At 59.2% G+C, this 27,964-nt stretch overlaps 3 protein-coding genes across 9 annotated transcripts in view; all 3 read left to right on the top strand.

Moving 5' to 3' along the window:
* Positions 1 to 284: 284 nt before the first annotated feature.
* On the top strand, positions 285 to 6,317 carry LOC123018889. 2 transcript variants are annotated; one of them, XM_044421346.1, is made up of 8 exons: positions 285 to 3,002; positions 3,338 to 3,394; positions 3,629 to 3,696; positions 4,002 to 4,100; positions 4,262 to 4,433; positions 4,592 to 4,677; positions 4,856 to 4,951; positions 5,502 to 6,317. In XM_044421346.1, exons 1-8 carry the CDS (start codon positions 2,966 to 2,968, stop codon positions 5,766 to 5,768), a joined length of 882 nt encoding a protein of 293 aa, XP_044277281.1. In that variant the 5' UTR covers positions 285 to 2,965; the 3' UTR covers positions 5,769 to 6,317. The 2 variants fall into 2 exon arrangements, with proteins under 2 accessions (XP_044277281.1, XP_044277282.1); XM_044421347.1 differs by having other exon boundaries at positions 285 to 3,394; positions 3,629 to 3,838.
* INPP5B (inositol polyphosphate-5-phosphatase B) lies at positions 4,972 to 26,854 on the top strand. 6 transcript variants are annotated; one of them, XM_044421343.1, is made up of 22 exons: positions 7,055 to 7,126; positions 7,305 to 7,387; positions 7,874 to 7,971; positions 8,253 to 8,282; positions 8,989 to 9,102; positions 13,598 to 13,697; positions 14,766 to 14,936; positions 15,113 to 15,214; positions 15,469 to 15,583; positions 16,090 to 16,206; positions 16,516 to 16,703; positions 17,733 to 17,844; positions 19,690 to 19,799; positions 21,310 to 21,445; positions 21,954 to 22,064; positions 22,299 to 22,461; positions 23,250 to 23,485; positions 23,568 to 23,681; positions 24,403 to 24,487; positions 25,762 to 25,889; positions 26,025 to 26,136; positions 26,457 to 26,854. In XM_044421343.1, the coding sequence occupies exons 1-22, from the start codon at positions 7,070 to 7,072 to the stop codon at positions 26,579 to 26,581; spliced, it is 2,607 nt and encodes an 868-aa protein (XP_044277278.1). In that variant the 5' UTR covers positions 7,055 to 7,069; the 3' UTR covers positions 26,582 to 26,854. The 6 variants fall into 6 exon arrangements, 5 of the variants coding, with proteins under 5 accessions (XP_044277279.1, XP_044277278.1, XP_044277277.1 ...); XM_044421342.1 differs by having other exon boundaries at positions 15,391 to 15,583; positions 23,568 to 23,648; XM_044421341.1 differs by having other exon boundaries at positions 15,391 to 15,583.
* A 598-nt stretch (positions 26,855 to 27,452) lies between these two features.
* Positions 27,453 to 27,964, top strand: part of YRDC (yrdC N6-threonylcarbamoyltransferase domain containing) — a 4,533-nt gene continuing 4,021 nt past the window's right edge. The window contains exon 1 of the mRNA XM_044421332.1: positions 27,453 to 27,464. Coding sequence (XP_044277267.1) covers positions 27,453 to 27,464 — 12 coding nt within the window. The remainder of the gene's footprint in view (positions 27,465 to 27,964) is intronic.

The raw sequence follows: 27,964 nt of genomic DNA, 5'->3' as shown, positions 1-27,964 counted from the left end.
GTGCAAATAGAAACAGTGAGTCAGAAGGAGCCTCCCAGGTCATCTAGTCTGACCCCCAACTCTAGCCAGCTCCGCTCACGACATGCCTGCCATGTGCATGTCTAGCCTATCCTTGAACACCCTCACTGATGGGGCCTCAACCACCTCCCAGGGAAGCTCATTCCACACCCTCGGGGTCCTAAGTATCTGGAAATACTCCCTGGCATCCAAATTGAACCTTGGTTCCCTGAGCTTTGCTCCATTGGAATGTGTTCTGCCCTCCTCCACAGGGGAGAACAGGTCTCTACCCACCTCCACATGACACCCCCTCACATACCTATATGTCACCAACAGATCACCTGGGAGTTTCCTGTTCTCCAGGGGAAAAGACCCAGTTCCCTCATATGGCTTTCCCTGCAAACCAGCTGCACCAATTCCAACCCTCCTATATCCTTCCTGTAATTTGGAGCCCAGAACTGAACACAATATTCCAGTTCTGGGCGCACCAGAGTCCTATAGTAATGCCTCTCTCTTGTCAGTAATGCTTCTCTCGATCTACTGCTGACTCATGTTCAGCCTGCAGCCAACCTGCACCCCGAGGTCCCTTTCACAAGCGCTGCTGTCCAGCCACTTGTCCCCTAACCTGTACTTATGACACCCATTCCTGTGCCCCAAGTGCAAGACCTTGCACTTATCCATAGTGAACGCCATCCTGTTGTCTCCTGCCCACTTCCATAGTCTGTCCAGATCCTTCCGGATCCAGAGTTCCTGCTCCACAGTTGTGCCACAGCCCCCATTTTAGTATTGTCTGCAATACTAAATAGAATACAAAGCAAATTAGCTGTTGTGAAGGATAACTAATTGGATAATGAAAGTCAGCCCACTCGTCAGCTTGTGACCAAAATCTGACAGATCTGCAAATGTTTTGTTTTGTTTTCTGAGTCCCCAGATGAAGGAAGACTGTGGGAAACAGCCATCAACATTGTGGCTCTGGGCATGTGATGTCATTTGGGTATCACCTGAAGAACAGATCTGGTTGATTCCATCTGAATCAACAGATCTGGTTGATTCCAGCTGCTGCTACTTTGCCCTTTGCTTCAGGATCTTTATTTCCACGGAGGCCACTTGGTAAACCTTGTGGAAAGCCAGCTGGGACCTGGAGGAGCTCCTGGGCAGAGAAAGAGCCTGGAAATAGCTGGATGTTCAGTATCACACAGTGCCAGGTTCACTGCCCACACACTACGAGCTTGCAAGCCACCAGCTCCTGACAGCAGTTGCTATAACTTTGCAAAAATTATAGCCCTCTGGACTGAAGCAGGGTCACCTAGGTGACTGCGATCTTTTTGTTATTTATTTCCTTTCCATACAATCACACTGCCAAAGTCCTTTTCTATATCCTACCTTGCACCAAAGATGGTGCTCCAGGTGGCTAGCAGTCACAGAGTGGAGAATTTTTAAGAGCATAATTAAAAATAACAAAACAGCTAAATAAACAGCACTCGTGCCGTTAAAACCCAGCTCGGCAACGAATCTTCTTCCCTACTAAAGGCCTCAACATTTGTTCCTCATGCTGATCTAGACCACGACCAGAATCATGCCCCTTCCCCTCGCTCTGACCACGTAACTCCTTGCCTGGCTTCCTGGCCAGGCCTGGGATCATTGCACCTGCCTTGCCCTCAGAGAGCCCATGTGAATTCCCCCATGGATTTCCCTCATGGATTTTCACAAGTAAGATTCAGTAGGCGTCAACGCTGGCGAATTCCAGCTCCCTCAGTCACTGATTCAAAGGTCTCAAAAGTTCTCTTTTATGTTAGTCTTCCCCATTCCGTCTGCCCCTCCTGCCTAGAACGTGTGAGCGCTGCAGCCTCCGATCTCACTTCTGGTGCCTTGTTTTCTGCACACATCATGCACCCAGTGGGGCTGCAGAGACGTGCTGTGGGGACCGGGCGGGATTTCTGATTCAGGGCCCCGGGGGCTTGGTGCTTGGAAGCTGCACCTGGGGGTTGGCTTTGGCAGCGGCCTAATGTGGGGTAGCAGGGCTAGCACTGTCGGTGAAGTGGTTTTCCTGGTTTGTGGCCCAGGCCCTGAGATAGCGAGGTGAGTGCTTGGCCTGTGTGCCTTATAAGCCCAGCCTTCCTGGGGACGTGAGTGTAACCCAGAATCTGCCTCCAGGCTTGGGGGGGAGCCATCGATTCATCCGGGGAGGCAGGCGGTCCAGCGGTCTGCTCTGGCCCAGCCAGGCCCACCGGGTTCCGCCATCTTGCGTCGGCCGTCTGCAAGAGCCCAAGGGTGCGAGACAGTCCGTTAGCCGTTGCCCGGGGAGGGGGAGCCACTTGGAGGTGCCAGGCAGAGAGATGCCTGCGAGCGTGGCCAGGGCCCCGGACCTGCCTGCTTTCTCTCCTTGGAGAAGGGGACAGATGGCACAGGGAGGAGCTGCCCCTGCCAGCACCACTAGGCCTCCGGGGCCATTCCCCATGAGGAGTGGAGAGTGCTGTGCCAAGGTGGGCCAGCCAGTGGCGCTCAGCCCCACACCAGCCTTCACGCGCTCACACTCCCACGAGTCTCTCCAGCCATGGGAGCAGCACAGCGCCCACCCTCCCTGGCAGGGTGAACCCCACCGGTTTTCCTGGACTACAGACCGGGGGAGCGCCCCAGGAGGGCCTGGAGGCTGCATGGGGACTGTCTGGGCGCCAGGCTAGGCTGGAGGCTGCCCCCACTGCCTCTGCTGCTGGGGTGCAGACAGATCTCTGGCTGCGCCGCGTTCCGAGCGAAGGCACGCCCACTGAAGTGACTGGGCAAGGCGCACGGGGATGAGTCTGCCTGGCGGCAGATCCCTTCTACTCGCTGCCTGGTGCCTGGGTGTTGCCTCTGGTGCCATCTTCTCTTTGTGGTGAAGCTGTGGACAGTGGGAGGAGAGGGATCTGGAGAACGCACGCATGATCCATCCCCCAGCAGGTCCAAGTGGTGAAAGCAGTCTTGGTCCAGGATGACAGTTTCCAGCTCCTGGCTCTTCCCAGCTCGAGGTAAGAGATTTGATTTCTACACAGCCGGGGCTCTCCTGGGGGTCACTGACTGACGGGGACATTCTGGCACAATGGCTCCTGGTATGAGCTGCAGGAGGCATCCGAGCACTGTTGCCGCCCTCGGAAGATCCTAGGAGTACAGGAGGAAGCATCACCAGTTGAGTATCTACCTGCCAATGCCTGTGGAAAGCCCAAGGAAAAGTGGTTGTAACTGACTACAGACATGCTGGGTGGGGCCTGGACAGACACCCCCCCCTCCCAATTCCACAGGCAGAGACAGGCTATTTCTTTCCCAGAGGCACCCTAAAGCATACCTGGCCTCTGTCTGTCCACAGGCCTCCTGCTCTGGGTGGTTCTGCAAATCATCAGTTGGAGCTCTTGTGCCTTCGCAGGTGAGGCAGAAGACATGAAGGGATGAGGGCAGGTGAGGGGAGGAAGCAAGGCTCAGCAGGAAGGCTGGGGAGGATGGGCCTCCTTCAGAGGGACCCCACCCCTGCCCCTCTGCACTCTCCTGTGAAGCACCCAGCACAGCTGCAGCCCTGCTCCTCCAGTGCAAGCTGGGGGGCCTGCTGCTGCTGCTGGGGGCTGCTGACTGCTCCCTTCTTCCCCCTTCCCTTTTCTTCCAGAGCCTGGATCCACCCTGGGAACACCTCTTTCTTCCAGCACCTCAGGGAACACTACAGGCACGGTGCCTGTAAGGAAGCTCAACCCCCAGCATGGAGGGAAGGCCTGGGTGTCAAGCAGTTCTTGGGTGGGATGAGCAGGAGGGTTGGCTGGGGTGGGAAGCAGAACTGCCTGCGTCTGGGAGACTGACATCCCGGTGGAGGAAGGCGCAGGTGAGGGCACGTGCCAGAGGCCGCCAGCAGAGGGGGATGCTGGCACTCCCAGGCGTGGTGGCGGCCCGGGAGGGGCTGGGCAGGGTGCAGGGAGTGTGAGGGATGCTGGGCTTGGGGAGTCCAGATTTCTTGCCGTGCAGGTTTTGCTGTTTCCTCACTGCAGGTCACTTGCCAGAGCTTCCAGTGTTCCGGGGCAAGATGCTACCAGGAGGAAGTGCACAGAAACAGCGTGGAGTTCTGCCACAATGCCTCATACTGTAAGGTAGGCAAGCTCTGCCAAGGGCTACAGGGGTCTTGGCATATCCTTGAACTCAGTCTGGACTTCGGAGTGGGGGTGGGGGAATGGAATGCCCCCCCCCGAATTAGAACACAGCAGCCGTGTGTGACGCACCAGCTGTGCTAACACCTCTGTGACCACTGCAGCTTTCCCAGCTCAACAGCACCAGCTACACAGCGGGATGCAGCAACGACTGTGGAAACAGCAGCGCCACCGAGATGTGCACAGCACGCCACGGCCAGGCTCTGGACACGGGCCCGTGCACCGTGGAGTGCTGCAGCGCGCCGGACTGCCTGGGCCTCAACGCCAGCGCCTACGGTGAGGCCTCCAACTGGAGCAGTGCTGCTGCAGCCAGCGGCCACACCACCGCCCCTCCGCAGGCTCCGGCGCTGGGCCTTGCTGGGGGAGAATGGGCGGCTGCATTCGGGGCCATTGAAGGCTTTGGTGAAGTGCTTCTCCTGCCTTGTCTGTTCCAGGTGACCTGCCTCTTGCCACCACCCCACTTCCTTCCACCACCCCCTCCACGCCCCGCTCCACCACCACCAGAACACCTCCCAAGAACGTAAGTGCAGCTTCACATTCTGGCGGGCAGCATCTTGTGGGGTGGGGAGCCAGATGCCATAACTCTCCAGCGACAAGACCAGTGTTCTCTGATTCTGCCCTCCTCCTCCCAATCTCAGGCTGGCCATTTGCAGCGCTGGCCTACAAAATGCCCACCCGATGCCTCCTTTGCCTCCTAGGGGAAGGTGTGCTCAAGTTTCACCTGCCATGGAGAAGGATGCTACCAAGGCCGGAAGCCCTCCATCAGCTGCATCGTGGGCTATGATTTCTGTGAGGTACCCTTTCCAGGTTGACCCCCGCCACCTTCTGAGTCCCACTTGTGAGAGCCTCAGCTCAGGTCCATCCACCCTGTGAAGCCCCCACTGTCCACCAGACAGATGCTAAAGAGTCGCAGGGTTGTTCTGGAGCATCAAAGAACCTTAGAAGGCTGTTGGCTCTTTGAGGAGGGAGCCTTTGTGGGCTGAACTCGCCCAGCAGCCTCCAAAACCAATGCGGCTTGAGATGTCAGCAAGTCTTGTGAACCAACGCAAGTGCATCTCATGAGAGTGCGCATTCTGAGGTGAGAATGGGTGAGGGGTGCTGGAAGCTGAACAGATGGCAGGACATCCCAAATAGGTCTTTTCTTTTAAAGGCTGTAAAAGAGAGCAAGGACCACCAGTTCCACTCTGAAGCCCCATTTTTCTGTTGCTCTTTGAGTGGGGCAAGTCATTTCCGTACCCTTTGCTTGAAACAGCAACCCCTCTGGGTGCCCGTGCCCAAAACAACAGGTGCCAAGCTGCTTGCAGCTCCTGCCTCACAGAGCACCTCTTCCTTTTCTCCTTCCAGATGAAGAAAACAGGACCTCACTTTGTGGCAGGCTGCAGCAAAGTCTGCAAAACAGCTGGCCCAGCCTGTGCTGCGAGATCCACTGCTCCTTGCTATCAGGAGTGCTGCCCGGCTGTGCCCAAAACCAGCTGCCTCAAACTGGATGGGAAAGTTCACTTCAACAGGGCCACACATGTGCCTTTAGCACCACCCGCGTCCCAAGTCCTGGCCTGGGCAGCAGTCATTGGCCTGACCTGTTACGCCCTCTCCTCCACAGGGCTCAACTGAAGGAGGCAGCGCACGCTTGGTAGCGAGATTCTGGCAGTAGCTAGAGAAGAGCACAGCCCCCACACCCCGTTCCTCTCCTCTCTCTTGGCTCCTTGCGCAATAGGAGAGGGAGGCGCCCAGAAGATGCCGCCACCTCCGTTTGGTCCTCCCGTGCTGCTGGATGGTGCATGTGCCATGGCATTCTCTCTGGTCTTCTCTCTGGGCTGCAGCAGATGCCCGGGAGCAGTTAGCAGATTTAAACCTGGCCTTGGCCCCGCAGCAAGGGCGCTCCCATTCCAGGAAGGCAGCTGAGCTGGGCTGCTCTTCCCTTGCTCTTCCCAGCCCCACACGGCAAGACCGGGACCAGCGCAAGGGGCTGCCTTGGTCCACACGTGGCAGGAGCGCCCCCTCCTCCCCTTTCCTTGTCCTGTCACACTCTCAGCGCTGCTTGGGCCTCGGTCGGTTGTTCTCTCTCCTTGGACACTGCCAGCAGCTTTGAGGGGAGGGAAAGCAAAGGTGGGAGGGGGGTTGCTTGACCCTCCACCTGCATGGAAAGGCCAGTGCCTGCGTGGGGGGGGGGGGGGGGCACACTGCATGAAACAGTCTCTCCAATAAAAGTGGCAAAGCTGTTCACCCAGGTGCTTGATGATCCCGTGGCTTTTATTTGCACAATTCCTCCCCTGCCGGAGGAAAACTCTGCGATGGGGGCAGAGGTGGTCTGCAAAAGCATTCTGGGTGCGGGCGGGGGGTCATTTCCCCGCGTGGCCTCGGGAGGGGGGAGTCGGTCTGGCGAGGTGACCAACTTCCATTCGGGGTGGCGAATGTGGCCGCAAAATGAGGCGGGGCCTTTCCGGCCGCCGCGGGGACGAGAGCAGCTGAGCGGCAGCGAGCGCAGGCCGACCCCCAGCGGGCGTTGCGGGACTGCAGCGCCGGGCCAGCGGGCGTATGGATGGCGTCCGGCGGCGCTGCAGGTGGCCGGAGAGCTGGGGCGACGGCGCCCCGCGGCGGAACGCGGGCGAAGCGCGTGGCAACCGCGCCGCTCCGGCCGGCAGGGGGCGGCCGCCCCTGGGGCTCCCGGGCCGTCCGCGGGCCTGCGGCTCGGTGGGCGGCGCGCTCCTCCGACGTGCGTCAGCCGCCCCGCCCGCCCTGGCAGCGGGGGGAGCGAGGCTCCCTGCCCGGGCTCGGTCGGCCCCCCGTGGGCCGCCACGTCCTCCGAGCGCCGCCGGCATCAGCGCCGTCGCTGGGCCGTCCCGGCAGAGCGCCCCTCCGGAAGCCGGCGCGTCGCGCGCCCCGAGGGAAGCCCGCGTCCCGCCCCGGGCGCGATGGACCAGTCGGTCGCCATCCAGGACTCGCTCGCGGCGGGGGAGACCTGCCTCGCCGTATCCTTCGCGAAGGGCGCTCGGGAGAGGGGGCGGGCCGCCCGCGGGCGCGCCGGCCACCCTGCCGGGTGGGCGGGCGGGCGGGCGGCAAGGCGGCGGCGCCTGCTCGGGTCGCCGTCGTGGCCGGGCCGTGGGCGGGCGGCAGCTTCGCGGAGCCTTCCTTGACTGCCCGCGGCAGGCGGTGCAGGGGATCGTGGAAGCGGGAGGGCAGAGCGTGGGAAGCCGCCTCCTGGGCCTGGTGGAGAGCCACGGGAAGATCGTGTGAGTGCCGCGCCGCGCCCGCGAGCGGCCTCCGGGCACGGGGCGGGGCGCGCCGGAGGCGGCCCCGGAGGGGCCGGGGCAGCGCGCCTCGAGCTGGCCCGGCGGGTCGGAGCAGGCGCCGAGGCAGCGCAGCCCCCGGGCCACCTCTGCCCTGCTGCCGGTGCCTTCTGCCGGGCGCCACTTTTGCGGGCCGCCTCAGCCGGGGTGGCGGGAGGCTGGCCGGGCCGCCCGTGGCTCACCCGCCTCGAGTTGCCGTCGTGGGGCAGTGCATCTCTGCCCGAGAAGGGATCAGGTGGGCCGCCCTCTGGCAGGGGTCCCCAGGCGCTGCCCACTGCTGCGCTTGCCCCCCGGCCGCGTGTTGTCCAGGAAGCAAGGTGGGAGTCTGCTAGCCCCGCCTCTGGGCATCCTTCCTGCAGGCAGAGTGCCCGGGGAGGGGTGTGGGTGCTAACGGGGAGGGGGCACCCTCGTCTCTGTTCTGCGTTGCAGCATCTGCCTGTACACCCACCGGCGCATGGCCATCAGCGCAGAGGACGTGTGCCTGGACAGGGTCCTGCTCGTGCACGAAGGAGTCACTGTGGAAGAAGGTCTGCGCCCCCCCTGGTGCTTCCCCCCTGCTCTGGCTCCAGGGCATTCTGCCCAGTGCCCCAGGCCTCGCCACCTCCCCAGCCCTCCCCCCGGCAGAGGATGGGGGGCGCCCCAGAGCTTTGGGAGCTGAGCTCTCTGCCGGAACCGGCGTCAGGCAGGGGAGCCTTTCTTTCGCAGCTTACGTTTCCTGGTCCTGCCCATGGGTAATCGCTGGTGGCCAAAGGGGCTCTTGGCTCCGTGCCAGCTGGGGCCACTAATCCTGCTCCTTTCCTCCCTGCAGTTGTGCTGGAGAGTGACATGCCTGTTCTGGGTAAGCAGCTTTTCCCTACTCAAGTGTGGATCCTAAAAACCACAGTGCCCCACTCCTGGAGTCCAGATTGGCCTCCCCTGACGAGAGGGGTTGTCAGCACGTCCAACAAGAGCGCTCAGGGTATAAGCAGGCAAATAAGCAAACGACCAGACCTGAAGCAAGCTGCACGCACGGGGCCTCTCATCCTCATTGCTGTTCTCTGCTTTATGCCCGAAGGCAGGCCAAAGCTAGCCCTTGTGTACCCTGACTCTGCTAATCTTGAGGGAGGAGGACTGAGGTACTCCGTGTATGAGTCTTGGAAGCCCCAGGTAGCCACCCTGAATTCAGATAGCTTGCCAGACATGCACTTCTAAACTGATCTCTGCTGTCCATGAGAGCTAGAAGCATTTTGCTGCTTTTTGAACTGAAGCATGCACAGTTGTGTATAAGGCACAGAGGCTGTGCTGTCTCTGATCCTCACCACATGCTGCTGTTCAGCCCTTTGCCTTGCCCATTTTTATGAGAATATCTGTTTTCTAAATGCATCAACAGCAGCATTTCTGCTGCAGTGCACAAAAGAAAGACTGGAGACAATACGACCACTTGCTTTCTGGTGGCTCCGCATGGCCCAGTCTTGCTCACAGGGAGTGCCGCTGCCTGAACAGCCTTCTGGCAAAGCCAGTCTCTGGTGCCAGTGCTGCGCCCTTTGTATGTCTTCTGTACGCAGGCTCTGATGTGACTGTTCGGATCATCTCAAGTGACACCGACTTGCTGGTGCAGATGCCTTTTGGCTCACAGACACAAATGTTCCTGAAAGAGGTCAGGAAATGCCTCCACTCAGGTACGAGGCCAGCTGTGGCTGCTGATGGCCAGGCTGTGAGGCTCAGCTGGGGTTCCATTCTGCACAGATCAACCTCGAGGTGTGGCAGCTGAGCTGCAGATGCTGGCTGCCAGGAAGAAGGGGCTCCGGGCCATGTTTGCATGAGCCCTGTGGCTGTTACTGATCATGCGAATCCCCCTGAGTCTCAGGAGAGGGACATGCCCTGTGGTAGGGCTGCATGCCCGGTGGTGGACTTTCTCATGGCCAGCAAGGCCAGGAGGGGGCACTGACCATACTGGTCCCAGGCCTTTCCCTGCACTCTTTTGAGCCTTGTTTGTGCCGGGAGCGGGGCAGAACGTTGTCCCAACTTCATTCGGGGGCATTTGCAAGCAGGCAGGAAAATGTGGTCCCAGCCATTCAGGGCCCCTTCTCTGCAAACGATGCCTTGTTCATTGGCCCCCTTCCCAAAAACAGGTGGGAGGTGGGGGCGTGATTGTTAGCATCTTTAATGGCAGCTCCTCTTCACAGAGGTGCCTGTCAGGTAAGGTCCAGTTAGCCTGTCTTAAGCTTTCTGCTTCTGCATGTGTTTGCCCCTGGCCTCTTTGCTTCTGTGCTTTGATTAGTACTGTGGCATCTTAGTTGCTTTATTATAATAGGACTTCATTGCTTTATTGGTGTTTGGGCCAGTAATATTCATAAGCTGCTATTCATTCCTTCTTTGAAGGAAGACTGGGGCATAGGAACTGTGAATTAATATGTAAATTAATGTCTGTATTCTGTAAATTTGTATCCCACCTTTCCCCCATGAAGTTCAATTGACATTGGTCCGTCCCCCACCAATTTCAGTCCCACAACTACTTGGTCGCACTGGGAAATAGGGTTCCCCTTCATAGAGGAGTGGAAACCCCAGGTCAAAGCACGACCCACCTTGGCTCGCAGGTGCCCTGGCTGAATTGCTAAGCCTGAAAGGGATGCGCCTGCAGGTGGGGATTTTTCTCCGTTTCCTTCACTTTTAAGCTTTGCATTCTCCCATCCATGCAGTGGGTTCTACTTCGGGTTTAATTATATGCTGCTGATTATTTTACCTGGCTCATTTTCTGTCCTTTGCATTTTCTCTGGGTGTTTTGTAGTTGTGTTGTGTGCAGTATGCTTTGAGCAGAACTTTGCTTTCTGGGTAGTTCACAAGTGTAACGAGTGCAGGAGGAAGAGCTGTGCCCCGAAGGTGGGGCGGGGCGTGGAGCCCCCCTTTGGTCTGGCTCCCCTCCTTGCCTTTGTGGCCACGGAGCGCTTTGAGGGGGCTTTCCTGGGGGGGAGGTGGCCGGAGCTGCCACAGCCGCAGCACTTGCCCTCGACAGAGCTGCCTCCACAGGGCAAGTGGGCACTTCAGTATTTCCCCCTTTATCTTCATGGCATGGAGCAGGATACAAAGCCTGGGGAGGCAGCCGACTTTAGGCAACACTGTCTTTTCGTCTTGAGTGTGTGCATGTGGATTAAGGTCGTTCTGATAGACAGAAAGTCAAACATGAGCTATGGCAGTCCAGGCAATTAGTTTTTCTAATCAACACAAGATCTCCGGCAGCCAAATAGCCCGCAGTTACAATTCCCCAAACTCCTGTGCAGAAAATGATGAAATGGCGGTTCTTTCAGCTCATCACTGGCTTACATCAAAAGAATTTCCTTTTGGTGCTGGATCCATTCTCACCCCACGCCCAGCCCGATGTGCAGGTGCCGCTGCTGCCAGTGGGGCACTGAAGAGAAGCTGCTTGTCCCCTCTGGACAGGGACACGAGCCAGCTGGCAGCCATGCCTCAGAAAGCTTCCTCTGCACTTTTTTGAAGGAGCAAAGGAGCAGAACCGTCCATCCACGTTTAGCTGCTCCACCCTTCTCCCTACTGTGTCCACGCTGGGCTCTGGCCCCCACCAAGCCGCTCCTTGCTGGGCCATGGGCTGCTCCATGCTAGCTGGCAGAGTAACAGAGCAGCCCTCACCCTGGCCATGGGCAGGCCACCGCTGTGCTGGCACAACTTCTGCCCCATTGGGGGGGGGGGGCGCTCAGGTTGCCCAGCACTGGAAGGTTGAAATGCTGAGGGCAGGGGGGTGACACAAGCAAGTCAGGGGCAGCGCAGCCTGGGCCTTGCAGGGCCCACTGCTGCCTTTGGCCCTTTCGTGTGGTAACTAGGGTCCCCCCCACCCCGAGCAGGCACCCTTTCCCCTATTCCATGGGGGAGGGCAAGACGGGAAGCATCGGCCCCTTTTGTAACGCAAAGGGGGAGGAGATGCCTTCTGGCAGCAGCCTAGGCAGGGGCCAGCAGAGCCCCATCCCAAGCCGGGCCGGCTTCCGCAGCCAAACGCGACACGTCCCAGAGAGGAGGCGGCGAGGGGGAAGAGCAGAACGAGCAGGGCCAGGCGCCGGTGCTGCAGCGGCCCCTCTTCGGAGGAGCGGCTCCCTGCAAGCCGCTCCGGGCACGGAGCGCGTCGGCCTTTCGGCGGAGCCGATGGAGGCGCCCGGCTTCGCGTCTCCCTCTGCGGAAGCCGGGCGGGACGGCTCTGCCGGCGGGGCCTGCTCTGCCCCGCGCCCTCCGCCCAGCACGCCCGGCTCGCGCTCTGCCCTGGCGGGTCTGCGGGCCGGGCCGGGCCGGGCCGCGGGCACAGCGCGGGGGGAGCGCCGCGCGTTCGCCGGGAAGGGGCGGGCCCTGCGGAGGGCGAGCCTCTTGAGAACTGGGGAAGCCGGGCGAGGCGCGGCCGGTGGCGGCCGGCCCGGCTCGGAGCGAGCGGGGTGCGCCTCGCGGGGGACCCGCGGAGGTAGGAAGCGGGGTGCGCCGAGGACCGGCCGTGTGCCGCCCGCCCTGCGTTGCCGTGCTGCCGGCGGGAGGCTCGCCCTCGGACGGGGGGCTGGGGGCCGCTGCCGACCCGCGCAGGTGCCCGTCCGCGCCCGCGGCGCTCGCTCGGTCGCCTCCGCGGCGTTGCCCGTGAGGCCGGGGGCGCCTTCGCGGCCTCGTCTTCCGCGGCGCTTTGGGGGAGGCGCGGCCCCGGCGCGGGCTTCTGCCCCGTCTGAGCGAGGGCAGCGGGCGCCGCCGGCCGTGTTTGCCCAGCCCTCCGTCCCCGCGCGGGCTCCCCGGCTGCGGCTCGTGGAGCCCAATTCTTGGCTGGGGCTGATGGGAGCTGTGGTCCAGAGCCGGGGTCCCCTTGGGGATGACGCCTGAGGCCGCGCAGGTGCGCCTCCTCGGGGCGGGGGCGCGTCTGGCCTTCCGGGGGGTGCGCTTTGCCCCTCCCGGCAGTGTCACAGTAACGAAGCGGGCAAGGGGCTGCTGCGAAGCCCGTGGTGTTGCTTTTTCTGCAGGCTGCGTGTCCCCCCCCCCCCCCGCTCTGCAGGGACCTGCTGCTACCATCCAGAGAGGCTCAGCTGATGCCTGGGGTGGGGTGGGGTGGCCAGGCCAGAGTGGAAATTTCCTGTAAAATCTTTACTTAAATCCTTACAAAAGAAAAGTCTTCCAATTTGCCTAAATAACAGAATATTTGCATGTGGGGTTTTTTGAGGGAAAGCATCCAATCAAGTATAAAGTATTGTTTTCCAAGTGGATATTCAGCACAGTCACTTAAAGTTTCTCAACGGATCTCTCAACATTAAATTTCAAAGTTGAACAATTCGTACTTCAAAATCTTGACCACAGAAATTGGAAGTCCTGCTGGACTATGATTATGCATGTCGTTTTCCTTCAGTTCTTTTGCATCTTGACTTCAAACACACCCTAAGAACACGCGAATGGCCGTCAGCCCTGACAGGGGCCTTCCAGCCACCTGCTCATGGGCAGCCCTGGCAGGTGTCCCTTAAGCCTCTGCGTAGCATCTTTGGGGAAGGAGGGCCTCCACCTCTGGCCGCAGCCTGTGCCAGCTGCTGAACAGCTTGGACCGTGAGGAGTTACCGCCATGTGTAGTCAGACCTGCTTTCCTGCAACTTCCACACCTGGATAGGGTTCACACGGTGCATATTGCCCTATTGTGGCTTCTTGCATTGTCTGGACCAGTTGCGAGTGGCTTGTTGGGATGACTGACGAGCTGCTGTGTTCCCCATAGCGGGTTGTGGGATCTGGCCGCTTTGCTGCCGGCTTCAGCTGGCATGTTACCCATGTGGCTAAGGCAGTGTCCACATTTACCCCCTGGCTGCCTTGCAGGTTGGCTCTGGAGGCTGCACAAGGGCAACTCGGCCAGAGCCAGCCCGAACCAGTCTGTGCATGAGTCCGGGGGGGGGGGGGTTGTGGCCCTTGGCGGCCCTCCGTGTCCCCTGTCCCCCAGGGGCAGTTCTGCTGCAGCCCTGAGACAATTTGCTCACGCAGCTCTTGTGTCTATGCCAAAAGGCAGCATCCGCTGAGCTCCTTGACCAAGCCGCTGTGGCTGGGCTCTGCGGGTGCCGCGTGCGGCCCTCCCCTCAGGAATGGAGCAGGCCAAGATGGCGAGCCGGAGACTTGCAAGGCCCTGGCAGGGAAGGAGCAGCTCTCACGGGCTTCCTTCCCTTGCAGCAGCTGCCAGCAGTGACAGAGTCGAGCAGAGAGGGGAGACGGTGCCAACCATGAATCAGCAGTACAGTGCAGGGGGGGCCGGCACAGCTGCTTCGCCCAGGTAGGCACAGCCCCAGGCACCGGCGATGTCCTGGGGCAGGAGTCTCGCTTCCTCAGTAGTAACAAGCTGCACTTGCTTGCTTCTGGATTGTGGGTTCGCTTTCCAGCGCAGAGAACCTCTTTTTCCAGGCGGGTTTTGGTCCTTGTTTCCAAAGGTAAGGGTTGGGTGGAACAGATGGCCCCCTCCCCAGCACAGCGGTGGAGGATCCTGTATAAGTCCAGAGAAATGCAGGCTACATAAGAGCACACTCTTTCCTGGCAAAATTTGTAGATGCCTTTCTCAAAAGTAAAAAACCTCCCTCCTGCCCCACCCCCCGGTTCTTGGAGCCCGTCAGTACTGTTTGTGCTGCACTGGATTCACTGCAAATGAAGGCATGGAGGAGTGGAGAATATGGCTGCATGCACACGGAATGGCTAGTGGGCAGGCATGGCTTGCCGTTGGGTCTGAACCCCAGAAGCGTGGTGAAATGCGGCACGATCGGTTACTGGGAACCACTCTAAGGTTCCCAAGCGTCAGTGCTGCGTGTTGTTGCATGTGAAGCTGGTTTCGCGCTTCCCCACAGCTTCCCTGTTCAGCCCGCGAGCTCAGTCGCAAGAGCATTGCTCCGGCCGCCATTTCCCACCGCCCTGCCTGCTGGCGGTGGCCGAGGCCTTCGGGCTCCCTGCCTCCCTCCCAGCAGGTGCCTGGGCGGGCGGTGTGCCTCGGAGACCGGGTGGCAGCACGTGAGGCAGGCGCTCTGACCAGACCGGGCTGGCAGCACGTGAGGCAGGCGCTCTGACCAGACCGGGCTGGCAGCACGTGAGGCAGGCGCTCTGACCAGACCGGGCTGGCAGCAGTGGCCGGCACTGCAGGCTGGGGTGGCCAGGCGCCGGACGGAGCCTCTGCGAGAGGGGGCAGGAGCCCCTCCAGCAGGGCAGGCCCTTCTGCTTGCTCTCCCTTGGGCCACGGGGGGCGGGGGGCAGCCTCGCCTCCAGGGCCAGCAGCCAGGGCGTGTGCCAGGCCTGTTCTGTGCTGGGCCAGCCAGGCCCCGCCACGGGTGTGTGGCCTCCCCACCTCCTTCATGTCCAGGCCAAGTAAGCGCAGAAGTGAGGGGACTGGCGAGATGGCCTGCTCCTCGAGTGTGCTGGTGCCGGACAAGACGCGGAGCCTGTGCGTTCACATGTCTGGGCTGAGGGAGAGCATCATCCGGTCCCAGCTGCTGCAGAAGCAGGACTTGTACACACACCTGAAGAACTTCAGGTACCAGTGGGCTGGTGAGGGCGGGGAGTGGGCCAGCCCAGGCTGCCTGAGCATGGGAGTGGGGCTGCTCCTGCCCAGCACACGTGCCTCCCGCTGGAGTAGGGTGAGGAGCTCCTCACACTGGGGGGGGGGGGGGGGCTTACAGGGTCTGCAGCAACGCCTCCGTTTCCTGGCAGGTTTTTCGTTGGGACATACAACGTGAACGGCCAGTCGCCCAGAGAGAGCCTCCACCCCTGGCTCAGCCAGGGTCCGGTGCCCCCCGACGTCTACTGCGTGGGGTATGCCGGACTCTCTTGCTCTCCGCCGCTGGAGGGGCCTCCCACGCACTGCGGGCAGGCTCGGCCGCCAGGCACTGGCGGGGCACTTTTGCACACGCCCGGCCTGGGCTGGCTGCGACCACGTGGCTGCCACACTGTGCTGGGCTGGCAGTGGCTTCTTTTCCCCACGTCGCCAGGTGGACTGAGTGGCTTGCCCCCTGCCCTGAGCAATGTGCCTTCGGCGGCCCCGATTCATGCTTGCTTGATGGGTGCAGTTTTCAGGAGCTTGACCTGAGCAAGGAGGCCTTTTTCTTCAATGACACATCCAAAGAAGAGGAGTGGTTTAGAGCTGTGACAGAAAGCCTCCATCCAGGGGCCAAGTATGCCAAGGTAAACTGGGCCAATGCGCAGGCACACTCGCTTGTCTCTACCTAGGACTTTCCTCTTCCTGTGGCTGGTTCAACTGGTGTGTCTGCGTGCGGGGGCAAGGGGAGCTTGTAATAGGGGCCAAAGCAGGGGCCAGTCTGTTTCTCTCGCTGGATCTGCAAAGGAGCTTCCTGTCACTTCCAGGTTAGATGAGGGGCTTTCTGGCATGACTCTGAAGGACACAGGCACCTTCCTCCTGCTTCACCTCCACCTTCATGTTCGGAGACAGGAGGCAGTGAGGACTTCTTTTGCCACAGGACTCTGCAGACTGAGAAACTGCAAGCTTGCCTCAAATGTGGTGTTCTTGGCCAGGGTGCTAAGAGGAAGTGTTTCCGGTGGCTGCAGGTTACATGGCCCCATCTCAGGCAGGCTTTCCGCCTTGGGCCCGGGCCTGGGCCCCAAGCCATGCTGGCTGCCCATGCAACAAGCGCTCTTTGCCTGGCAAGCCAGCATCCTTCACTCTTTCACAGGTAAAGCTTGTCCGGCTTGTCGGGATCCTGCTGCTCCTGTATGTGAGGACCGAGCTGGCTGGGAACGTCGCCGAGGTGGAGGCCGAGACGGTTGGCACGGGCATCATGGGGAGGATGGTGCGTGTCCCCTGCCAGGAGGTACCTGGGGCCCGGAGTGTGGCAGGGCAGCCTGGCCCCCCTGATTGCCGCAGGGGGCTGGGCAGGCTCGGGCTCCCCTCCCCCTTGCTGAGCCGCCTGGCAGTCACCTTGCCTGACCCCTTGCCGGTGGGGGGCACAGATGATGCTCTGGGCCTGCCCTGGCCTCCCCTCACACCTGCATAGGTTGCTTCAGCCATGCCCAAAGGGCCTCTCCTGCCCCCCACCCCTTGCCCCCCCCACCCATGGAGTGGGCAGGTTTGGAAAGAAGGCCTCTCTCCCCCGGCTCAGGGCAACAAGGGAGGGGTGGCCATCCGCTTCAGGCTCCACAGCACCACCATCTGCCTGGTGAATGCGCACCTGGCTGCCCACATAGAGGAGCACGAGCGGCGCAACCAGGACTTCCACGACATCTGTGCCCGGATGCAGTTCCGCCCGCTGGAGTCGAGTCTGCCGCCCCTCACCATCTGCAAGCACGAGTGAGTGGGGCGGGCCGGCCTTGCTGTGCAGCCCAGGAAGGGGCTGCTCCCTACAGCGGGCCTGAGAGCGGGGCCCACTCCTGTCTTTCCGGCGGTGCCGCCTCAACCCCCATCCGCTCCATCCATTTTCATTTGGCTCTTGCAAGCAGCGGCTCCCGCGGCCACTTCTGGTCATGTTCCCCCACCGTGTTTGTGGCGGCTGCTTCAGCTGAGGAGCGACCGCAGGAGCGGAGGGGCAGTGGGGCGGCTGCAGCGGTGGCTCTGATCAGGAAGTGGGACCCCAGAGGCAGCCAGGCAATGGAGGAAGTGCGTTGCGCAGGGACTCTGCCTGAGGGGAGGGCCAGGCAGCTCCTGCCATGGTTGCTGCTGTGGCTGCAGCCCGTGGCCGCCTTCAACAGCCACCTTGGTTCAGGCCCTTCTCCTCAGGCTGTGACCAGGCATCAACAGGGGCTCCCCTGCCCCTGGGGGGGCCTGTGTCCTCACCGCACTGCGCCGGCCCGGGCTGTGCCTGCCATGGCTGGAGCCCTGGACCCTCCAGGCCGGGGGATCTCTCATGGACTGCAGGAGCCAGAATGGGCAGTGTGGGGCGGACCCCCTGCCCTGCCGCCTGGAGTGGCAGCCAGTGTGCCCAGAGAGCACCTGGCTGGGGAAGGCCAAGGCAGGGCACCAGTGTGGGCTGCTTCCATCTTTCTTGGCCTGGGGTTAGTGCAACGCAAGTCCAGACTGTTGACTTTGCACTCTTACAAGCTTCCCAGTAAAATGGTCTGGGTAATATGGTATTTAGAGCACATCAAGTGTACTTCACTTTGTCCTTCGGGTCAAATATAGGTGGCATATTGTGGCCAAAAATCAATATGGGTTTTTTATGAGTTTGCTTCTTTTGCTTGTATTCAGTAAGCATGATAGATCAGAGCATTAAAGAGTGTTGCAAACGAGAAATTTTCCAGGGCAAAAGAACCCTATTTGAACGAACCCAGTTCAGATTTTTCAGGGAAACCCGCATCCTTGGATTCACATGCTCTGTTCCAGTGTTGTCCTGTGGCTGGGGGACCTGAACTACAGGCTGGAGGAGAAGGACCTGGTGCTGGTGAAGAAGCTGATTGAGGCTCGGGACTTCCACGCTCTTTATCAGCACGACCAGGTAAGAGCGTGGCAGCGAGTTCCCTGTTCCTTCTTTGCAGGCTGGTTCCTTGCAGCAGCCGTGCAGAAGCTAATGGCTGCCACCTCCTGAGGGAGTTTCAGCAGTTGCAGGGTCTGCAGCAGTCTGCTTCCTCTAACCAGCTTCCTCCCTTGCCCAAAAAGAGCGTGAGGTGTCCCTCCAGGTTGGGTCTGTGCAGCCTGCTTTCTGCTCACTTTTTGCAGGAAGGGTATTGGAGCCGCTGGGCTGAGCTGCAGGACTGTTCTGCCCCAGCCAAGGACAGGCCGGGAGAAGCTGCGTGGGCCCCCAGCGGGCAGGGGGGAGGGGCATTCCCCGCCCTCACTGGCTTCCTGGGACAAGCATTTCTGAGGCAGGAAGTGAGAACTGCAAGGTTCCTTTTTCAGGCAGGCTTAACCCTGGGTGAAGCTTGCTCGATTTTTTGATTGGTGGGGTGTTCAGTAGCATGTGCAGAAAATAAGACCACCTTGCTCACTTCCAGGGAAACAAGCCCCCTGGACTGGGAGGAGGCAGGGCAGGAGGGGCATCATGCCGAGCGATTCCGCCTCCTCGCCCCTGGGTGCAGCTGAGATGTTCTCCCGGTTGGCCTGGGGCACGGACCCCCTTTGCATCCAGCCCGTCCTCCAAGCAGCGCTGGGCAGTGCACAGGCTGGTCCCAGCCCACCCTCAGTTTTCCAGCAAGTGTGCAAGAAGTGTGAGGCAAGCACACCCAAGGTCGCCATGGGAGCTCCATGGCTACGTGGGGATCTCAGCAACGTTGTGCTCAAGGCATTGGTCCAAGTCCTGAACCGAGTCTCAAGAGCAACATTACCAGAGAAAAGGGAGGTGGTGCTGCAGTGTGTGGGGTGGGAGAGCCCCCCCCCCATGTTCCCATCTGGACTTCTCTGTGATGCATTGAAGTCCTTTACTTCAACCGTAATGTATTCAAACAAAACTGTGCTGTTATTCAAATTGATCAAGAGCACAATGCAGAAAAATGTGGGGAAGGAGGGACACGTTTCTGAGCTGGGGGCAGATTGGGAGGGAGTTCCTGGCCCCAGCCAGGAGGTGCTTCCCCCTCGCCCTCCTCCTCCTCCTGGGAGGAGCCAGAAGCTTCCAGGGGAGGCGGGGATGTTTCCACTGGGATCGGGCCCCTGCTCTCCATGAGAATGTGAGTTTGATTTGCACGGGCTTTGCGCCCGGCTGGGCTCTGGTAAAAGGCTGCGCTCAGAAGGGTTCTGTCTAAGTCTCTGGAGAGGAGAAGCAGGTGGGGAAGGCACGGAGTGGGGCTTGTTTCTGAGGAAACTTGCACATTTGCTCCAGAGTGCCAGGCATACAAAGGCTTTTTTGTGTGGAGGGAGCGTAGGTATGAGTGTGCGGATGCAGTCGTGTTTCTTTTTAAGCAGGACTGTTGGTTAGCTGATCCATTCCCTCCTTGATGTCAGCCAGCGTGCACACAGTTCCAGCACAAGCGTGTGTGCTTTGGAGGAAGGTCCACTGAAACATGCTCTGTCTTGGAGTGGGATGCTAGGAGCAAAATAACTGCACCATTTGTGTTGCTTTTATGAAAACCTGGGATTGCTGACACATGCATCATGAGAGAAAATGAGTAATGTTTTGCAAGCAACTTTGAGCTGCAATAACTCTTTTAATTCTGCCATTGCACAGGGTTCGGGGTCGTGCCTGGCCTTTGGAAGGGCACAGGAAGGAAAAAGGCCATGCTCAGCAGGAGTCTGGAGCCTGCTGGCCCTTCTTAGGTGGTGGAGGGATATATAACCCCACAGTCTTAGGGGAAATGGGAGGCTCAAGCATGTTGCCATCCGTCTTCCTCTCTGCTCACTTCCGTTCCAGCTGAAGAGCCAGATGGAGGCAAAGCGGGCCTTTCAAGGCTTTGCAGAGGGAGAGATTTCCTTCCCACCGACCTACAAATACAACATGGGCTCAGACGACTGGGATACCAGGTGGGCTGGCCCTGCGTGTGTGGCAGCTGCCGGTAGGCTCTTGCTGTGCTCCCTTTGGCAAGAGTCTTTGTCTGGACATGTGCCGTGTGTGGGCCTGCCAGGCCTCCACCCAGGTCCGGAGGGGACTGTTCCCTGCAGGAACCAAAGCTGAGGAGGCAGCCCTGGGAGCGTCTCCAAAGCATCTGTAGGAACCCCCCTGCCTTCCTCAGCCCAGACAAGGGCCACAGATCCAGCCCAAGCAGACAAGGGAAGGCCCTAGCCAAGGGCAACCTTGCCCTCTTCCGTCTGTGCCCAGAACAGCCCTCCATGTGGTTGTAGCCCTCCAACACGGGCTGGATCCAGCCTGGTCACTGGTCTCCGCAGCAGCAGGGGGCTTGAGGTGCACCCCCTCTGCTTCTGCAACTGACTTCCAGGGAGGCCTCCTCTTCTGCCCCTCCTGCCCCACAACAGCTCAGGAGCGCGCAAAAGCAGAAACGGTGGCCGGGGGAAACAGAAGAGACCTGCAACCACCTGTAGTTTTTTTTCCCCTCTGTAAACATGCATGAGATCGCACCCTTATTTGTTTAAATATTTTTGTATTTCTTCTTCCACGGCTCTGTGTAAAATCTGTTTAACCAAATGCGTGCACGGTAACGAATAACCGTAATCAAAGACAGCAAAGAACAATGCTGACGATAGAGTGGGGATCGCAGAGGGTGCACAGCTTTGGGAATCAGATCCCTTTCCCACTCATAAAACGCCTGCCCTGGTGGACACAGTCGTTCTCTCAGGCCTCCTAATTTCTCAAGAGGCAGACAGGCGAGCCTAGAAGCAACCTGCCCAGAGGTGGCATCTGAGCTCTGAAGCGCCAGTGAGATGCTGCCAGGGGCCACCCTTCCGCCCACAGCATGCTAGGTCCCCACTCAGAAATGGTCACAGGGAGTAGGAGGAGAACCGGGAGGCCGGCGGGTGCCATGGGAGGTGGCCACGGCACGCCGGGGCGCCCCTGGGACGATACAGACTGAAGTGCAAAGACAGCTGTGCAGACGCCGGGGGTCTGCTCGAGGGGAGCGTGCTGAAGTGGGGCACCCATGGCGGGAGCACTGCCCGTGTTGCGGCTGCTGGTTCCTGTCCAGCGAGGAAGGGGCTTGGCGGAGGCCTTCAGTGGAAGAGGCAGGCAGGCGGGGCGGGGCAGGGCACGGATGGGCGTGAGCAGTGTTGGTGCGAGGCCCGTGCCTGGGCTGCAGTACGTCCAGTGCACCGGCGGGCTCCCGTGACTCCGCGGCCCCCATGCCAGAACATCCCAGCCACCCCCCCGGGGCCTGACACACAAGGGCTTTGCATGCGTGCCTCTGGGGCGGGTTCCATATGCAGGAGCCCCGGTGAGGCGAACGCTGCGCCCAGTGGCTCCAGACAGGCCTCCTTGCTGTGCCTCGTCTGTGGGGACACTCGTGGACTCGCGGTGCGTGGAGGCCCTGCCCACCCGCACGGCATCCATGGCCAGCCTTCTGCTTTCCTGCCTCCCTTGCAGCGAGAAGTGCCGCACCCCAGCCTGGTGTGACCGGATCCTGTTCAAAGGGAATAACGTCTCTCAGTTGAGCTACCGAAGCCACATGTCCCTGAGGAACAGCGATCACAAGCCAGTCAGTGCCGTGTTCGAGGTTGGGGTAGGTGGCTGTCATGCCGCTGCGCTGGGCCGGGGGAGCTGCCAGAGGGCCCTCCCCCCTCCCCTGCTCTCCTCTGAGGTGGGCCAGCTGCTGCAGGAAGGACCAGTGCGGCTCCCTCTCCACACGCCACTCGGTCCCAGTCCCAGTCCCGTGTGACACTTCTTTGCTTTGGTGTCTGTGCCTTAGTGGCAGGGGTTGATTCCTTGGTCGTGTTTCTCACAGCCAGTCACCAGGCCCTGGGCAGTATGGCAGGACAGCTCCCGAGGTGGGAAGCAGGCAGGGTGGCTCTGGGTCCCACAGCCTTCCTGCGTGGGCTCGATGGCGGCCACATGCTGCAGCAGGGCTCCCTTCTGGCTGAAACGCCCCTGTGCCAGCCGCCATCCAGGGAGGAGCTGCACAGGCATTCAGAGCCTGGGCAAGCTCTCCCAGGGTGAGGGGCAGGCTGGTGCAGTGGGGGCTGGGGAGCAGGGAGGCCTCCGGTGCCAGGCCTGCCCCTTGTGCCTCCCAGGTGAAGGTGGTGGAGGAGCAGCTCTACCGCCGCGTCTTTGAGGACATCGTGCGCTCACTGGACAAGATGGAGAATGCCAGCATCCCGTCTGTCACTCTCTCCAAGCGGGAGGTAAGAGCAGGCTGGCAGGCCAGGGCCTCCCTCTGCAGGACAAGCCCCTGCAAGTGCCGCACAGGCAGCCATTGCAGGGAGGGGCCACCCAGAAGGACCCCCTATCAAGTGCCAAGCTGGGGAAGCTCGGCCCGGCACCTGCTTGTAGCCAGGCGGTTTCCTTGCGGGAAAGGACTGCATGGACTGCAGAGGAGAGCCGCTGTCTTCCTTCCTTCCTTTCCTCCTTCCCTGCAGTTCCTGTTCAAGGATGTGAAGTACATGCAGCTTCGGGCACAGTCTTTCACCATCCACAACGGGCCGGTCCCCTGCCAGTTCAAGCTCATCAATAAGCCAGATGAAGATTCCTACTGCAAGCCATGGCTGACAGCCCACCCCAGCAAGGGCTTCCTGCTGCCAGGTGACTGGGCCGCCCTCTGCTGCTGCCAGCACCCTGCTGAGCTGTGCCTCCTCCGCTCCCACTGGCCGCGGGGCCTGGGACAGGGCTGGCCTGCAGGGCTCAAGATGGGCACCTCTCCTGCTTATGCACCCATCGTTCCAAAAAGTCAGTTTGCCCTGTTTTCACGCAGATCGTTGGCCTGGTCTAGAATCCCTCCTTTGTCAAGTGGAAGGATGGTTCCAGCAGGGCAGCTGCATGCTTCAGAAATCTGCACCATCCTCGGGATGGGGGCTCTTTCACTGGCTCAGCTGCTAGGCCTGCAAATTTGGAAGGCCCTGCTTCAGAAGGATGGGCAGGGATGATCTTCTGCCTGCAGCGATTTGGCCTGCACAGGAAATCCTCCCCACCCCAGCTATAAATTAGGAAAGTTGCCTGAGCCATTTTCCTCATCCTTAGACCCAGCTGGGTCTTTCCAGCTGTTCTGGGTCCTGGCCGTTCAGGTGCCGATCTGCATTATGGCCCTGGCCAGCAGTGTTTGCCTGCACAGCAGTGGGACCTCCTTGGCTCCCGTTGGGTCCCTGAGACTTCAGCACTGTTGATCCCATCAGTTGAGAACAAGTGGGCGAGACTCAGTTGCTCTGAGATACCCCATCTGCCCCAGAAGATTTTGGCAGGGGCTGCTGGACAATTGCTCCCCTTGTGCCTGGGGCAGGCCGTGCTGAGTCCCACCGTCTCCCACCCCCCACCCTCATGGGACAGTCTGAGGTCTGGAATGCGGCGTTGTGCTGATGTTTGTCTTCTCCCTGAAGAGGCTGAGGTGACCGTTGAGCTGGAACTGTTTGTGAATAAGGCAACTGCAACAAACCTCAACTCTGGAGAGGACACCCTGGAGGACATCTTGGTGCTGCATCTCGACAGGGGCAAGGATTACTTCTTGTCAGTATCAGGGAACTACCTGCCCAGCTGCTTTGGGTCCCCCATTCAGGCACTCAGGTACATGAGGGGGCCCATCCAAGAGATGCCACCAGAAACCATCAGAGACCTGGTGAGTTGTCCTGCCTGCAAGGTCACTGCCCCTGGAGGCCTGCTGCCGCCTTGCAATTAAGCAGCATCTTGCTTCCGTGCAGACCCTGATGCCACTGTGGCCAGAAGAGGAGGTCTCCTGGGGTGAAGAGCCACTGGACATTCCCAAGGAACTGTGCATGATGGTAGATCACCTCTACCGCAATGCATGCCAGCAGGTTGGGATACGTCTGGAGCCGGGGGTCAGACTAGATGGCCCAGGAGGCCCTGTCTGATTTGCTCCGTCCATCTCTGTGTTTGTAATCTGGGTCTGTGCTCCACACCTTCTGCTTGGCCCAATCATAGAAGGGGGGCACTTTTCTCAGTAACTCTGCAGCCCGGTAGAAGAGAGCTTATACGTGGTGGGAGCTGCTGTGGTGCTAAGCATTTGCAGACATTATGGCAAATGCACCTTCAAGCTAGGAACATTGTCGGGCAGCCAAAAGCCCCAGTGCCTTAGCAGGGCCCTGGCCTCTCCTCTCCGACTGTAACCCCTTGGAAATTTTATTTATTTATTTATTTATTAAAACATTTTTATGCCGCCCCATTCGCCGAAGCCTCGGGGCGGCTTACAGCAAGCACTCCATGGCAGCAGGAAGCGTGTTTCCTGCAGGTGGCCTTGGAGTGGGTACCACACATGGAAGGAGGGGTGTTACTCTTTCCCTCCTCAGCAGCGATTCCTCCCAGCAACCACCGCTGCCAGTTTTGCCAAGAAAGAGTTTCTGTTGGTGCAAACTGAATGCTCAGAATTCCTGGCAATGAAGCTGCCCCTGCCTCAGCACCCCCCTCAGGGACGACCATGCAGACGCGTGTGGGAGGGAGGGTGGGGAGAACGCTCATCTTTAGCTCAGTGTTCCTCCTTGCCTCTCACTTTTCCACTGCTGCTTTCCCTGTTTGCAGGAAGACCTTTTTCAGCAGCCAGGCCTGAGGACTGAGTTTGAACGGATTCGGGACTGCCTAGACTCAGGGATGCTGGACACACTTGGTATCCTTTTACGTGCAGCCTTTGGGAGGAATGCAGCTCTTTGGTATTTTTTGGAAAGATGCCACTCCTTCCTCCCTCGTGGAATGCCCCGAGCCTCCCTACAAGGGACGCTTCCCGCCCTGCTGCCTGTGAGAGCAGCCAGCCGCTGTAGGGTGGACCACGCCATGCAGCTCCCCTTCTTCTGTGAGAGGCAGAGGGCTCACAGTTCCCTTTATAAGCAGCAGCGTCAGTGGAGAACAAGGCAGCGTTGGCGATGCATGGGATGGTTGGCTCCAGAAGGCGCTCCCTGGGGGATATCACTCAGCCCTGCCGATCCCCTAGTGCGGGGTTCCTCAGGGGCAGGCTGTGTCTCCCAGGCCATTCGGCATCTCCAGGAGACCACTGTGTGCGGTTATGTGGTGCTTCAGTAGTGATGATGCACAGCATGGCCCGGCCTCTCCGTTGCCCTCAGGTGGGGCTGCGGATGCTTGGCTATGACCACGGGCTGGATGAGGACTAAAAAGCCCCGGTCCAGGCTGAGCAAGGCCGAGTTGCTGTGAGTGGCTGTTTCTTCTGTCTGAGTGGGGCTGCACATGGGCATCACCTTTGAACCAAGCTTGTCACATGAAGCCAGGTCCCCTCATTGGCAAAGTGCCTCCTGCCAGCTGTCTGGGGACCCAGCTACTCCTGTTTGGACAGGGATGGCTGGGTTCCCATAATCTGTGTTCTTGCAAACCCTTTAGGTTACTGCACTGCATGCTGTTCGGGGCTGCCTTTGAAGAATCTCCTGAAGCTGCATTGTGCAAAATGTGTCAGCCAGGAATGGGAAGGTCTTGGGATATATACCAATTCTGGCATTAATAACAAGCATGAGAAGCTCTTGGGATGTATATCAATTTTGGCCCACTTTCACTGCCTGCCTGCATATTTCCAAGGGGCTGCTTTTGACCTACGCAGCCTTCCATGGCTTTGGACAATCAATCAATCAATCAATCAATCAATCAATGAGTCTCTCTCCTAGCATGAACCTATCTGGACACCATATCAGTATCTGAGGCCTTCTTTTGAATGCCATCTCCAAGGGGACTGTGGAAGATAGAATAAGTGACAAGACCTTCTTCGAGGTGGCCTGCAGTTATGGAATGCTCTCCACAGTGAGGTCTGTCTGGTCCTGGTACCTTAGCTGGTGATCCGGAATGAGCGCAGGGCTTTCTCGGTGGCTCAACATTTTCTGGATGTGGCTGGAGCTGGCAGTCCGTTTCAGCCCATGCATTTTCTTTAACTGCCCTGGCCAGTTGCCAGCAATCATTCTGTTGCTGAAGCCCTTCTCCTGTTTTTGGAGAGCCTTCCTGAGCCAGTCATCTGCTACCAGCTGTATGACAACAGTTTGGAGTGTGCTGATAGCTTTGTGCTGAGCCATCAGGTAAGGCAGCTGTGGAGGAAGTCTGGCTCCCCGAACTGGGTCATGTGCTCCCACAGGGGAGGAAGTGCATGTCCTCCCCACTCCTGCTCTCCTAGTGACTCTCTGGCTACAGACACCCTCTCTCACTCCTTCCAGGTGGCCTCCATGCTTCCCTCGAGCCATAAGAATGTCTTCCACTACCTAATAGCTTTTCTGCGGGAACTGCTGCAGCATTCTGGGAAAAACCTCTTGGACGTGAAAACACTCGGTAAGGGGTGGTACCATCTGGGCTTGAGGCAAGGCAAAAGGATCGGGATATGCTTGAGGTGGTCCTTGTGGTGCGATGACCACCCTGGTATGCACCACAGGCTGAGCAGTAGATGTGCCGCTTATGCAGCAGGTCTCTGCCCGGAGAGGAGGTGAGCTGCATCACTGCTTTGGTGCATTGAAGCTTGTCTCAAAAAATATAACTGGAGGAGAGTAGCCCTCCCGCCCCAGGAGAACCCCAATCCCCAAGAGAAAACTTCCAGCAGGGAAATTGGGGGCCCCTTTCAGTATCAGAAATACTAATCCATGTTTCCTCCTCAGCTAGTATATTTGGGGGCATACTGCTGCGTCCCCCTCCTGGCCATCCCAAGACAGGCATTTCTGAGAAGCAGAAAGCTCAGCAGTTCATCCAGCAATTCCTCTTGGGAGAAGGGAGCACACCGTGAGGATGGTGATTGTATAGACATGATGTCTGTAAAGATTATTTTGTACATTCGCGGTATTATACATGTTCACAGTTTTAAAAGTGTTTTTATGTAAAGACAAGCTCAGGTGTTTTAGTTCTGCAACACAGGACAAAGAACTATCTGCCACAGCCATAACAGTATTATAAAGCCCAATCTTCTGATGAGTTTTTATATTGAACTGGGGCAAATCTTCAAGCTTTTGACTCTTGACTTTGGTATGCCATCTCTTTTGATAAAACATGCACTATTTTCTGTCGTTGCCTTTATACACTGAACACCTTGATCATTCACTCTTAATTAATGTCATAGAGCGCTGCATGGCCACCAAGCCGCACCTCGCCTGCTGCGCCTGCAGACCCCGCGCTGGGGCTCCCGGCACGTCTGTTGTGGGTCAGCTCAAGGCCCTTCTAAGCACCGGCAGATGCCGTGCCGGAGCAGTTGGAAAGGGACAGATGACCCCAGAATCTGCATGAAAAACCAGCATATGAACCAGGCCCTGCTGTACATGTCTTTCAGTGTGTCTCCCAAGCCCTGCACACTGGTGTGCCTTCTTGCTCATTCCCCTGGAGGATGCGGAATCGGAGGGGCAGTTAGCCCATGGTCAGAAAACTACTTCCTTCGCCTGTCTTTCTCGTCCTCCAGCTGAGGCCAGTCGGGGGCTGAATTCCATGCCGGGTGGCCCCCTGGAAGCAGGCCGAGCTCCCTCCGGGGGCTTCTGTGGGGACTTTGGGTGGGCTGAGGCCATGCGCCTGTCGCAAACCTGAAGCACCTGTCCAAGACCGTTCAGTGGCGTGCTGTGTCCAGTGGCACGCGACTGGCCAGAGCTCAGTGCCACAGTCCTGCTCAATCCATGACGAAGAAGGTGTGGGCAGGAGGCAATGACTGGAGCCAGAGCCTCCCCAGCGAGTTCAGTTGTGTGGCAATCTGCACATCTAAAGTTGTGCCCTGGCTACACCGGGGCCCAGCCAGGCCAGCAGCAGGGATGGCCACTGTTGGAGGGCAAGAGGCCAAGGCTGGCTGGGATAAGCCTGGGGCCTCTTCAGCTGGGCTCCACCCAAGACTTGAGCAAGGCCCGTACATTCTCCTCTCTGGCCAATACTCTGTGGGAAGCCTGCTTTCCCCCGGCTGGGGATGGAGGCAGTGCGGCTTCTGTGTTGCGCTGCCCTTGGAGTGAACTTCCTCTGCAACGGGCTCTCCTCTGAGGTGGGTTCCTCCTCTTGCTCCTGTGATGGGTCAACACATCAACTGTCTCTCACACATTTTTTTAATGGCTTTGTTTTTCTTTTGTTTGTGCTGTTCTGTGCTTTGCTTTGCTTTGTTTTTCCTCCAATTTAAATTTTCATTTTATCCTTGTGTGCGTGT

This window comes from Varanus komodoensis, unplaced genomic scaffold, assembly GCF_004798865.1.
Source record: "Varanus komodoensis strain SLA01 unplaced genomic scaffold, ASM479886v1 scaffold118, whole genome shotgun sequence".
Taxonomy (NCBI): domain Eukaryota; kingdom Metazoa; phylum Chordata; class Lepidosauria; order Squamata; family Varanidae; genus Varanus; species Varanus komodoensis.
This window is presented reverse-complemented; position numbering and strand designations above follow the sequence as displayed.